Source organism: Sardina pilchardus, chromosome 15 (genome assembly GCF_963854185.1).
Source record: "Sardina pilchardus chromosome 15, fSarPil1.1, whole genome shotgun sequence".
In the NCBI taxonomy this organism is placed as follows: domain Eukaryota; kingdom Metazoa; phylum Chordata; class Actinopteri; order Clupeiformes; family Clupeidae; genus Sardina; species Sardina pilchardus.
In genome coordinates, this window is record NC_085008.1 from 21,983,304 (window position 1) to 21,995,803 (window position 12,500).

Below are 12,500 nucleotides of genomic sequence, written 5' to 3' on the forward strand. Positions count from 1 at the left end.
TAAAAGAGTGAATGAATGAGTAAAGGAGTAAAAGAGTAAAAGAGTGAATGAATGTACAATGTGCTACGGGTGACCTGACTCAACACAGCCAGAGGGACTTGATATGCTGACGCAGCATGCTCTGCTACATTAACGGGAGTGGTGATAAATTGTTCCTCCGCTGCTTCCAAAACACGTTTGTTACTGTATCTTCAAAGTGCGGGAAACACAGTGTATGTGTGTGCACTGCAGTGCGTGTGTGCGGACTTCACATCGGAACGGCCAAGCAGTTGAAAAACTACTGTTCGATATCAGCAATTATAGGGGGCATGTGTATTTGGAAGAGAAAGTGTTTCTTTCACCCTTGAAACTGTAAAACCGATGATGGCAAAGTGCTAAAGTCTCTTGGACTTGTAATGTGGAATAAATGTGTGTGTGTGTGTGTGTGTGTGTGTGTGTGTGTCTCACCTCTGTGTGGTGGTGTTGCTCTCACACTTGATCCTGATGATGTAGACCCACAGCAGCCTGTAGAGCGACTCCAGCGCTACGCGAGACATTTTGGGGTCTTTGTTCTACAGGCGACAAACACACCATCAGCAAAAAAACACCAACGACCCAAACAAACGTCTCACTAATCCACCACAACCCCCCCCCCCCCCCCCCCCCAGCTAAAATAAAATCAATCCAAATGAATGAGGGAGCCAATTGCCCAGAATTAGGGAAGTCAATTTGTTATAAACATGAACCATAAACCTACACGTTGGGGCCTAACTAGCTCATAAACTGAATCAGCCAAGACATTTGATTCGTGAATCATTCCTAATATGATCGAAGCTAAAAATGGCCCATGAATCACCTCTTAAAGAGCTTGTTATGATTCTGTGTCTCGTTTCCAAATAAAGCCCTCTCGGAGAGCAGCCCTCATCATCCTGTTACCTTCATTTAAAGCCGAGAATCGATTTGGCCGAGGTAAAGACGGATGCGACTCATGAATCTGCATTAATGACTCAATGAGCGCCATCATATCTGAATAAATTGTATTGATCCTGTTGCTGGAGGGAGTTGTACGTCATCCACAAACCACACGCGCAACCTCTGGAATGAACCCTCGATTAACACTCAGGAGCTGACAAGACAACGAGGCTGACTCAGCAATATACCTCACACACACACACACACACACACACACACACACACACACACACACACACACACACACACACACACACACACACACACACAAGTGCATGTGTGCACACACACACACACACACAAGTATAGGTGCACACAGACACACAGACACAATCACGTTCATTAATTCACACACACACATACAGTTACGCAATCACATTCATTCATTCATTCACTCACACACACACACACACACACACACACAAAAAGACACACGGCTCAGCTGACTGCACCAAACTCTACAGCAGGGGAGGGTGCTGTTCCTTCTCTGTTCCATAGGGGGGAGCCATGTGTATGGTTGACTGCGGTAGCAGGAGCCTGACCGAGGACTGTTTTATGCAAGCTTGCAAATACAAAGTTACCTCAGGCAACAAAACAGTAGCACAAAAACTAACAATGAACAACAAAAATAGACTGTCATTTGCATGTTTGTGTGTGTGGGTCTTTGTGGGAGTGTGCCTGCTCACAGAGAGCCCGCATGTGTGTGTGTGTGAGCACTTGTTTTCATTTTTATTTGGGTTTAAGGAGTTGAAGTTTGCCCGTCAGCACTCAGGAAAAGACCAACGCTGCACTAAGGTCGCCGCAAAACACAACACTACCTGACACACGGTCTCCAGAAAGCACAAACATCTCGGGGGCACTGCAACTTGCTGCCTCAGCAACTAGTCAGCAACTACATCTCCCATAATCCTTTCTGGTGCATTAGGGGGCCGATGGTATCAGAGGTGTCGGTTGGGTCTTTGAGTCCTATTTCCGGTCAGTGGGAATCAAGAGAGGACTGCGTGCACTGCTCCTCAGACTCCAGGGACAGGAGAGGAGGGGAGAGGAGGGGCGGGTGTTAGAGGTGCATCCAGGTGGCTTTTGTGCAGAGTGGGGCCACCTGGCCTCTCAGAGAGCATGCTGGAGAAACTCACCTGCAGTGTCTCAATCTGCTTCCTGATGCTGTTGTTAGAGGGCATCTGGAGCGAGTGAACGAGAGTGATGAGAGTGAGAGGGAGTGAGAGAGGGAGAGAGAGAGAGAGAGAGAGAGAGAGAGAGAGAGAAAGAGAGAGGGGGGGAGGGAGAGAGAGAGATAGAGTGGTGGAGAGGACGAAAGGACAACAGGAGCCATGATGGGAGGAGGGATGGAAACATGCAAGTTAGAGAGAAAAAGATAATAGATGCAGCAGAAACAAACAAACAAACAAACAAGAACAAAAACAAACCCTAAAAACGAAATGCTAAACATGCAACGTGGCTGTAAACAAACAACAAACAAACAGAAACAAACCTAAAATGAAATGCTAAACATGCAACGCGGCTGTAAAACAAGCATTCTGCCCTAATGAGGAGGAACACAGGAGACTAAACGCTACGGGGCTGTGAGAATGCGGATGAGGATCGTTTTGTGCTCGTCACTGCATGTTTGGTAATGGTGCCGTGGCGACTCACAAATCAATCAAATGAGATGGGATGGAATGAGGTGAAAGATGCGCTCTGACTGGCTGAGCCGGGGGAATCGTGCAGGAAAAGGGGCGGGGTTAGCAAAGGGTATGTATGGCGACACGTTGGACCTCATTCACAGACCATGTGCATCCCCTAAAACTATGCGCATGGGGCGGAGACAACCGTCTCCGTGGACACTTTGGAATTCAGTCATTACTTTTTTAAAACAAAACGGCACATAAATTCTGAATGAATGGCCTCGGCAGGACATGTTGGCTTTTATAAAAAAAATCATTCATTCTTAAGATGATGCTGACGGATGATGTTCAGAGTAGAGTACTCGTCATCGCTCCAAACAAAACCAGGAAATAACCCTGATGTCGCCCTATTATTATTTGTGCGCTCGTTCAGAAGCAAACGCGCTAAATCAGCTGGCACTCAATTACATCCATCACTAAGCGATCATTTGTTGTGCATAGCCAGACACTAGAGACAAGTCTTTTCTCTTCAGCACAGAGGGGAGTGAATGAGGTCTGCAGAGATAAGGTGGGGTACGGGTGGGGTTGGAAAGACGAGGTGGTGGTGGTGGTGGTGGTGGGGGTGGTGGTGGAGGTAGCAGCAGTAGGCGCAGACAGGAAGTGGACAGGATGAAAAGAAGGCTGAAGACACAGAGAGCAGACAAACGCAGGAAGGACAGCAGCTGGGGAGACTGGTGCCTTGTTTAAAGACTACAATTCCCATGAACCACCAGGTTTTTTTCTTTTGTGTGAATCTCTAACCCATCAATTAGAGAGGCAGAGAGGGAGAGAGTAGAGCTGATTGAGAGGGTGTATCCCTAGAGAAAGGAGTCAGGCTGGTTCAGTTCGGACTGGGAGTCAAGAGTCATGGTCTGACTGAGAGCCAGAGCTGAGCCAGCTGCTGGGAGATGAGGAGGACCACGGGGAGACCAGGTGAATCAGCACACAACACAAGAGGAATCACAACGAATCATTCGTTAGTCCGTTCATTCGTTTCAATCAACAGCAGCAGGGAATCGGGAATCGTACGAGAATCAGACAGCTACGAATGAATCACTTCTTTACCAATCACTACTAAATCATCAAAGGAGTTGTTCAAGATTAAAAGGAAGATTAAAAGCCATGAACACAGAATCCCACACAACCACTTCTGAATCACTGAATCAGAATCATCACAGGAAGAGGAGTCAATCACCAGATCACTACGAGATGAATCATCAAACGCAGACATGCACAAATCAGTGGAGATACTAACAGTCATACAGCATCTTTCTCTTCATCTCTCTCTCTCGCACACACACACACACACACACACACACACACACACACACAGATAAACTCACACACAGACAGACACACACAGACAGACACACACAGACATACACACAGACACATACACACTTTGCGATTGGCTGGTGATTGGCTTGGTTTGATTGTCTAGCTGGCACGAGGGAGTGGGTGAAGAGGAGGAAGAAGATCAAACTGCCTTTGGACAGGAAGGCACAGCTTGCACCTCACATCACACACAACTTCATCTAGAGCCTTCTAAGATTCATACATCATTTCTCTATACTATATGTCTATTTGCTAAGCCATTTTTCCACTGGCTAAACTAAGCGATGCCATTTGTCTATTAGCCATTACTGTACATGTGACTATTAGCCTTTAGCCACTTTTCTATTACTAAAGCATTACTATTACTAAAAGAAGAAGCAATGGCACTGCTTAACTCAACTGGGCATGGCTGTGATGGCTGGTCTTAATGCACAACAACATATTCATATTTACACATTCAGATGTTGACCATATTAATGTACATGTCAAAAGGCACTCTGATGACAATCATGTCTTGTGTTACCTCTATAATCCATCAATAATTCACACGATGTCGCAGTGTCAAAGTGAGTCACCACCTGTTTAAAGTGACCACTATTGTTCACAGCTGATTCTAAAGCTAGCACCACACTAGCGCTAACTCCACTGTGGTGCTAGCGGAGGTGCTGGCGGCAAAGCCAGGCTATCTGTACCTTGAGGTGAGAGAGGCAGTTCTGGAGGAAGATGTGCCAGTTGTTGAGGAAGAACTGCTTCTGGCTGACACACAGCAGGCACGTCACTAGGGGGTAGAGAGCCTGGAGGGGGGTGAAAAGACACAGGGGGAGGTTACAAAGCACACTTAGTACTAACTGTTGAAAGACCTACAACGAGTTGACAGGGCAACAGGTACAAGACCAATTACATCTAAATCTGCAAATATACAAGGGGCAGATTACCAGAGAGTGTTTCTTTCTGGAACTAAGGTCAAAGGTTGTCTGGTAGAGCATCTCCACAAAGTTCTTCAGACACGGTACATTCACTTCATTCTTCACCGCCTGGGGACACAAGGAGCGAAGGAGGAGAGGAGGAGAGGAGGAGAAGGAGAGAGGGAAGAGGGAAAAAGGTAAAGAAGACTGAGGACCAAATGGCTCAGCATCCCTTAGGTGCCATTACTGAATAATACAGAAAATACATGCTATGACCGCCGCATGGTGTGGTCACCTGCTACTAAAATAAAATTAAACATTTCCATGTTCTCTTTATTGCCTACTCCTGCAACCCCTTGTGAACTGCAAAACATGCTTCCCAAGTCATCTCCATCCCCAACTCCTGTAACTCTTTGTTAGCATAAGTTAAATCGTACATGTTCTCGCCTTGCTTACTCAGTCAGCGTTTAACAACTCACCATAACAATGTACACAATCTGAACTGCTTAAACAACCTTTAATGTGTATGTGTGTGTGTGTGTGTGTGTGTGTGTGTGTGTGTGTGTGTGTGGGTGTGTATGTGTAGAGACCGAGAGAGAGCGTCTGAACTGAAAATAGCATTCTGGTCTACTGTTCTCGCATCTGTACCAGGCTCCACTGAACATGAGCGTATGTATGCACCACACAAAAACATAAATAGAGCACTGGCCTATTTCTTCAGACGTGTCGCTCTCATGTCTGGCGTAGCCAGCTTCACTGATTGCAGTGGAGAGGTACGGGAAAGGCAGGACACGCGCCACAAACGCACCGCATCTGTTCTGTGTTCACTGAAGCCTGGCTGCTCCGTGAAGACACTTCCCTTCTATCCCCACACAGCTCAGCTGTGGTCTGAGTGTTTTTTACTCTCAATGTCGAGATTGTGACCGTGAAATGTGTTTTACAGCAGCACCTCAGTGGATCTGTGGAGTGTGTGTGTGTGTGTGTGTGTGTGTGTGAGAGTATGCACCATATGCTAGGACATGTGGATGTGTGGTGTGTAGAGAGGTGGTTGTATGTGTGTGTGCATTGTGTGGAGAGGTGGTTGTATGTGTGTATGTGCATTGTGTAGAGAGGTGGTTATACTGTATGTGTGTGTGCAGTGTGTAGAGAGGTGGTTATACTGTGTGTGTGTGCAGTGTGTAGAGAGGTGGTTATACTGTGTGTGTGTGTGTGTGTGCAGTGCGTAGAGAGGTGGTTATACTGTATGTGTGCATGTGCCGAGAGGTGGTTACAGTATACTGTACAGTATGTGTGTATGTGCAGTGTGTAGAGAGGCGGTTGTATGTATGTGTGTGTGTGTGTGTGTGTGTGTGTGTGTGTGTGTGTGTGTGTGTGTGTGTGTGTGTGTGTGTGTGTGTGTGTGTGTGTGTGTGTGTGTGTGTGTGTGTGTGTGTGTGTGTGTGTGTGTGTGTGTGTGTGTGTGTGTGTGTGTGTGTGTGTGTGTGTGTGTGTACAGTGCCTATAGAAAGTTATCATACCCTTTTGAAATAGTTACTTTTTTTGTCTTACAGCCTGAAATCAAAACCCATTTTAAAAAAAATCTTTTCCAGTTTTATTAACACATTTAGCTGTACAACATCAAAATAATGAAAAAAAAGTAAACAGTTCTGAAAATTAATAAAAAATGAAAAACTAGAATAACAGGGTCGGAAAAGTCATCATACCCCTGACTTAATACTTTGTAAAGCTTCCTTTTGCTTTCATTACAGCCATCAATCTGTTTGGATATGTCTCTATTATAGCTTTGCACACCTAGATAGGGGAATATTTGCCCAATTTTCCGTACAGAAATGTTAAAATTTAGTCAAATTCTGTAGGGAATGGCGATGGACTGCTCTCTTCAAGTCAATCCACATATTTTCTATAGGATTTAAGTCAGGGCTCTGACTTTGCCTCTCAAGGATATTCACCATCCTATCCTTAAGCCACTGCTTTGTTCTTTTGGCAGTATGTTTAGGATTTTTGTCGTGTTGGAAGGCAAATGACCTCCCCATACTCAGCTGTCTAGGAGAGGGACGCAGGTTTTCCTTAAGAATGTGGGTGTACTTAGCAGCATCCATTTTCCCTTCTATCCTGACCAATTGCCCAGTTCCCGCTGAAAAGAAACATCCCCACAACATAATGTTGCCCCCACCATGCTTCACACTAGGTATGGTGTGTTTTGGGTGGTGTACTGTGTTGGTTTTCTCCAAACATTGCGCTTTGAGATTAGTGCAAAAACACATCTGGAATATTCTGCTACCATGTGGAAAAAGCTTATATGGTCAGATGAGACTAAGATCGAACTTTTTGGAGACTAAAATTGAAGTTTTTGGACTGAACTCCAGGCGCTAACCAAACACAGTATACACACCCAAACACACCCAAAACACACCATACCTACTTTGAAGCATGGTGGGGGCAACATTATGTTTTGGGGATGTTTCTCTTCAGCGGGGACTGGGCAATTGGTCAGGATAGAAGGGAAAATGGATGCTGCCAAGTACACCAAAATTCTTGAGGAAAACCTGCGTCCCTCTCCTAAACAGCTGAGGATGGGGAGGTCATTCGCCTTCCAACACGACAAAAATCCTAAACATACTGCCAAAAGAACAAAGCAGTGGCTTAAGGATAGGATGGTGAATATCCTTGAGTGGCAAAGTCAGAGCCCTGACTTAAATCCTATAGAAAATATGTGGATTGACTTGAAGAGGGCAGTCCATTGCCATTCCCTACAGAATTTGACTAAATTTTAACATTTCTGCACGGAAAATTGGGCAAATATTCCCCTATCTAGGTGTGCAAAGCTATAATAGAGACATATCCAAACAGATTGATGGCTGTAATGAAAGCAAAAGGAAGCTTTACAAAGTATTAAGTCAGGGGTATGATGACTTTTCCAACCCTGTTATTCTAGTTTTTAATTTTTTATTAATTTTCAGAACTGTTGACTTTTTTTTCATTATTTTGATGTTGTACAGCTACATTTGTAAATAAAACTGGAAAAGATTTTTTTAAAAATGGGTTTTGATTTCAGGCTGTAAGACAAAAAAAGTAACTATTTCAAAAGGGTATGATAACTTTCTATAGGCACTGTATGTGTGCGGTGTGTAGAGAGGTGGTTGTATATGTGTGTATGTGCAGTGTGTAGAGAGGTGGGCATACTGTGTGTGTGTGTATGTGCAGTGTGTAGAGAGGTGGTTGTATGTGTGTGTGTGTGTGTGTGTGTGTGTGTGTGTGTGTGTGTGTGTGTGTGTGTGTGTGTGTGTGTGCAGTGTGTAGAGAGGTGGGCATATGAGACTCAGTGGCACTTACAGCAGCTACAGGGATGAGGATCTCCACAAATAACCCAGCCAGGGCGTGCTTGATATCCTTATCCTTATCCTTAACCTCCAGAAAATACTGGGCACATTCCTAAGGAAACCACACAAAACACACACAGAGAGAAAAAGAGAGAGAAAGTCATCGAAGATATAAATAGCACAAATGGTCCACACACACATACAAAATAACACAGACAGATGCAGAGACACACACACACACACACACAAGGCTGGGAAGAACTGTCAAGCAGGTAGGGGAGATAAGAGAGTTGTATTCCCTGGATATCTGGAATCTGTTTTATTCCAGTATGGAGACGACATGCACAGCAGACAAACATACAATCTCTACACTGTTCTCAGCAGTCGTATGTGTGAAGACATACACATTAACATAAACAAACACACAGACACACACAGACACACACACACACACACACACACACACACACACACACACACACACACAGAGGGAAAGGAATTATGAGGACGACCATAAAGCCATGCTCTGTTCTCAACACGGCTAATAAACCGCCACAGAATCTGGGCTTGTGAAATGTGGCGTGTATCGAGTGAGGATTTTTACTGCCTGCACTGCACTTAATGAAAAGGCATTGCTCTACACGCCGGTCTTGGCACGGCCCAGACCCTAGCCCACACACACACACACACAATGACCTACACACACAAACACAAGGCGCACACGCACACACACACACACACACACACACACACACACACACACACACACACACACTCCCTGGCGCAATGATGCAGTACTTCACAGTAGCTCACTGGACTTTATGGCCGCTGCTACAGAAGGCAGCTGAGGTGAAGCTGTAGGGTCTGCCTGCACTAAATGGACTGGTCACGCTGGAGCGCCGGTCTCTCCTACGGTGCCCTGACCAGCGCCGCCCACCCCAGACCTCGGAGCTCACGGGTGGGGCACTGCAGGCGTCGCAGGCAGCCACTGCTCACAGCGGAGCCCAGGTGGGACTACACAGCAGCCAATCAATACAATTTAACAGGCAGGAGTTAGAGGTCTGGGATGCACACTCACACACTTGCACCCGATGAATAACTGCAAGGCTTAGAACTCTCATTACGTGATCAGGAGAGACATCAACTAGCTTCCTAAGTTGTAGAATCACTCCTCAACACTACGCCTCTACACCACCAAAACACACACTTACTGTATGCTTGAGAGGGGTGAGTTTAGGCCACCTACAAGCACACACACACCCAAGCTCTCCCAACACACACACACAACCTCAATGTCCTCCACAACATGTACAGTAATCTCTAACCCTCACAACCTCACATACTCCTAGACTGATCCTGGTCAGCGGGTCCTTTACCTGCATGAACTGGAAGGAGGCCTCAAAGTCCTCCACGGGGTACATCTTGACCCGGAAGAACTTCATGCCCATGATAAGGCTGATGATGCTCTGGCACACGTGAGGAGACTGCTCCTTCTGCCGAAGCTCCTTCAGCTCTGTGATGAACTTCTTCCTCACCGCCTGGAACCTGGACACACACACACACACACACACACACACACACACACACACACACACACACACACACACACACATAAACATATGAGCAAATGCACAACAACAACAACAACAACAAATCACATGCACGCACACAGGGAGGAGAACACACAGTGAGAGACCACAAACAGTGTTCAGATGCCATGTCTAATTCACCCCTCAAACCCTTCTTGTTTGTTCAATTTAAAGACATTTCAGCAGCTACAGTAAGTTTATTTAATGGCCAGAGCATTTTGTGTTAGAACGGTTTCTCTTTTTTTTTTTTAAATAATCTTTGCTAGTTAGACATTCTAAAAGGTGGGGCCTTGCTAAAAAAACATCAACCACAGAATTCTCACCGATGGGGCGGCATTTTGCAAAATTGGCGAGATGAAGGATCTTCGCCACTCAATAGAACACACACACACACACACACACAGCTGTGATGTAACTGGGAAGTCATGAGGAAGTCGAGGAGCAGCAGCAGCAGCAGCAGCAGCAGCAGCCTGCCCATACTTCCAACACCAGCTCCAGCAGCAGCACCACCCGTCACCATTAAAGGCAAACGTAAACACTCCACTTCATTCCTCATTCCTAATCTCTCCCTTAATGCCCCCGAAATGACCCGCGCCCGAGCACAGGGCCCGGCAGAACCCACCCCACCCCAACCCAATCCAACCAGCAGACCCACGAGAGGGCAGAAACATAACATCTACTTAATAGCAGGTTGTAACCAAAGGCAATTAAGTTGCGATCTGCAATCATTATTATGCTATAACTCACTGGCTTTTATCAGCTAACCCAGTGCCAGTGTGGTGTGGTGCGGAGCTAGAAACACTACTGAGCGTGAAGTGCATTGGAGTCCAGGACATTTTTAAGACTCCAGCACCAACGAGGAGGTCAGTGGGAGCAGTATTTCAACTGAGGGCAACGATATTAAAGTTAGTCATACGGATTTCAAGCATTCAAAATCCTGTATCAGGCGTACCCTGAAATCAGTCCTCTCTCCAGACAGAGATGCATTTCTCCTACACTGTGATGAGTGAGAGAGTGTGTGTGCAAAGACACACACACACACACACACACACTCATGTTACTGTGACCGTTCCTGCTATGCTCATGTTATCCCATGTTTTCTTTTCTTCAGTGCTTTCAATGTTTCAGTGTTATTTTACAAGATAATATTCCGTTTTATTGTTATGCTTTTGGCACTATTGTACAAACAATAAAGCAACACTGAATTGAACCGAACTGAACTGAAAGAGGGCAATAAATCCTGCTATCAAAACACAGCAGATTGCTCATTCCCTTAAATGAAGGGCAAGGTTCAAGATCAAGTCTTCAGCATCAGGCAGGAAATGCCCGACTCAAGTGCTACTACTACTTGTTTTAAATGTTACATTGACACAAGAGCAAGAGAAAAGTGAGTCAACACTTTAATCTGGCAAAAAAATCTGCTACTAGATTAAATGTTTGTTTAATCCAAGTCTTCACTATCCATCTCGTTTTGAAGCAGCGTTTGTACTTGTTTTCTTTGTCTGACCCGGATCAAGCGTGTCTGCTTTGAAAAGTAGCCAGGGTTCGCGTGTTGCACACGATGCTGCGCCAAAGGGCTGACTTACTTGGACTGTGTGAGAACTCCGATGACCTCGGCGTACAGGTCTGCAATGATGTGCACGTTGACAGTGTTGGGGCCAGAGTTCCTGTCAATCAAAATCCAGGAGAGGAGAGCATGAGACTCGCAAACCTGGAACTGGCAGATAACGTGTGTGTGTGTGTGTGTGTGTGTGTGTGTGTGTGTGTGTGTGTGTGTTTCTCTGGATGTACATGTATATTTCCAGATGTGTGTGGTCAGTTGTGCACATGTGTATACATGAAGAATCACTGGTGTGTATTTGGTGTGTTTTCAGTTGTGTGTGCACATGTATTTGCTTATTTTGTTTGTGTGCCTTCAAGCGCATCTTTGCATGGTGTGTGTGTGTGTGTGTGTGTGTGTGTGTGTGTGTGTGTGTGTGTGTGTGTGTGTGTGTACACACCAGTCATTGTTGGTGTGACAGGATGTACCGACAAGTGTGCGTGTGTGTGTGTATGTGTGTGTGTGTGTGTGTGCGTGTGTTGTTTATGCCCGTGCTGGAATAAACCAGTAAAGGTGTCTGTCTGGCATGAATGGAGGGCTTTCTGTGAGCTGACATTAATGACGCACACAGGCCATAAACTCTCACACACGTTAGCAATAAAACCAGCCTGGCCATAAAACAATGAATGGATCCCTGCTCTGCGCTACTGTTGGCTACACCATCTACAGCAGAGCGTGTTTGTGTGTGTGTGTGTGTGTGTGTGTGTGTGTGTGTGTGAGATCATGCACGCCGATTGTGTGCACGTGCATGTCAGGGAGACAAATTAATTGGTGATTGAGATTATATGTATGCAGTATGAACTGGGGCAAATAAATAAAGATTGTTGGAAACAGCAGTGGGCAAAAAATAGAATACATTGTATGCTTTATCTGTGCGTGTGTGTGTGTGTGTGTGTGTGTGTGTCCCAAACTCACCCCTCTCTATGTTTAAAGTGCTTGAATGCCAGGTTCAGAACTTCATGTACTAAAGCATCTGGCACTGGATGCAAAGGGATCTGCAAAGGAGAGAGCAACACATTTTGTAAGTCTCACTCACACACACACGCACACACACGCACGTCCTCCCAAACACTCATCTCTATCCATCACACCCTCCCTTCTTTCTATTTCGGATTCCTCCCCTCTCTGCTCCTCGCCAT

General features: G+C 45.6%; 1 protein-coding gene across 1 annotated transcript in view; it reads right to left on the minus strand.

Annotated features, from left to right (window-relative positions):
• The window catches only part of fryl (furry homolog, like), a 96,547-nt gene that overhangs the window by 47,332 nt on the left and 36,715 nt on the right, over positions 1-12,500 (minus strand). The window contains exons 6-13 of the mRNA XM_062555704.1: positions 12,277-12,356; positions 11,348-11,428; positions 9,549-9,717; positions 8,186-8,284; positions 4,883-4,981; positions 4,640-4,741; positions 2,085-2,129; positions 448-551 (exon numbers count right to left, since the gene is read on the minus strand). Of these exons, the coding sequence (XP_062411688.1) occupies positions 448-551; positions 2,085-2,129; positions 4,640-4,741; positions 4,883-4,981; positions 8,186-8,284; positions 9,549-9,717; positions 11,348-11,428; positions 12,277-12,356 (779 nt within the window). The remainder of the gene's footprint in view (positions 1-447; positions 552-2,084; positions 2,130-4,639; positions 4,742-4,882; positions 4,982-8,185; positions 8,285-9,548; positions 9,718-11,347; positions 11,429-12,276; positions 12,357-12,500) is intronic.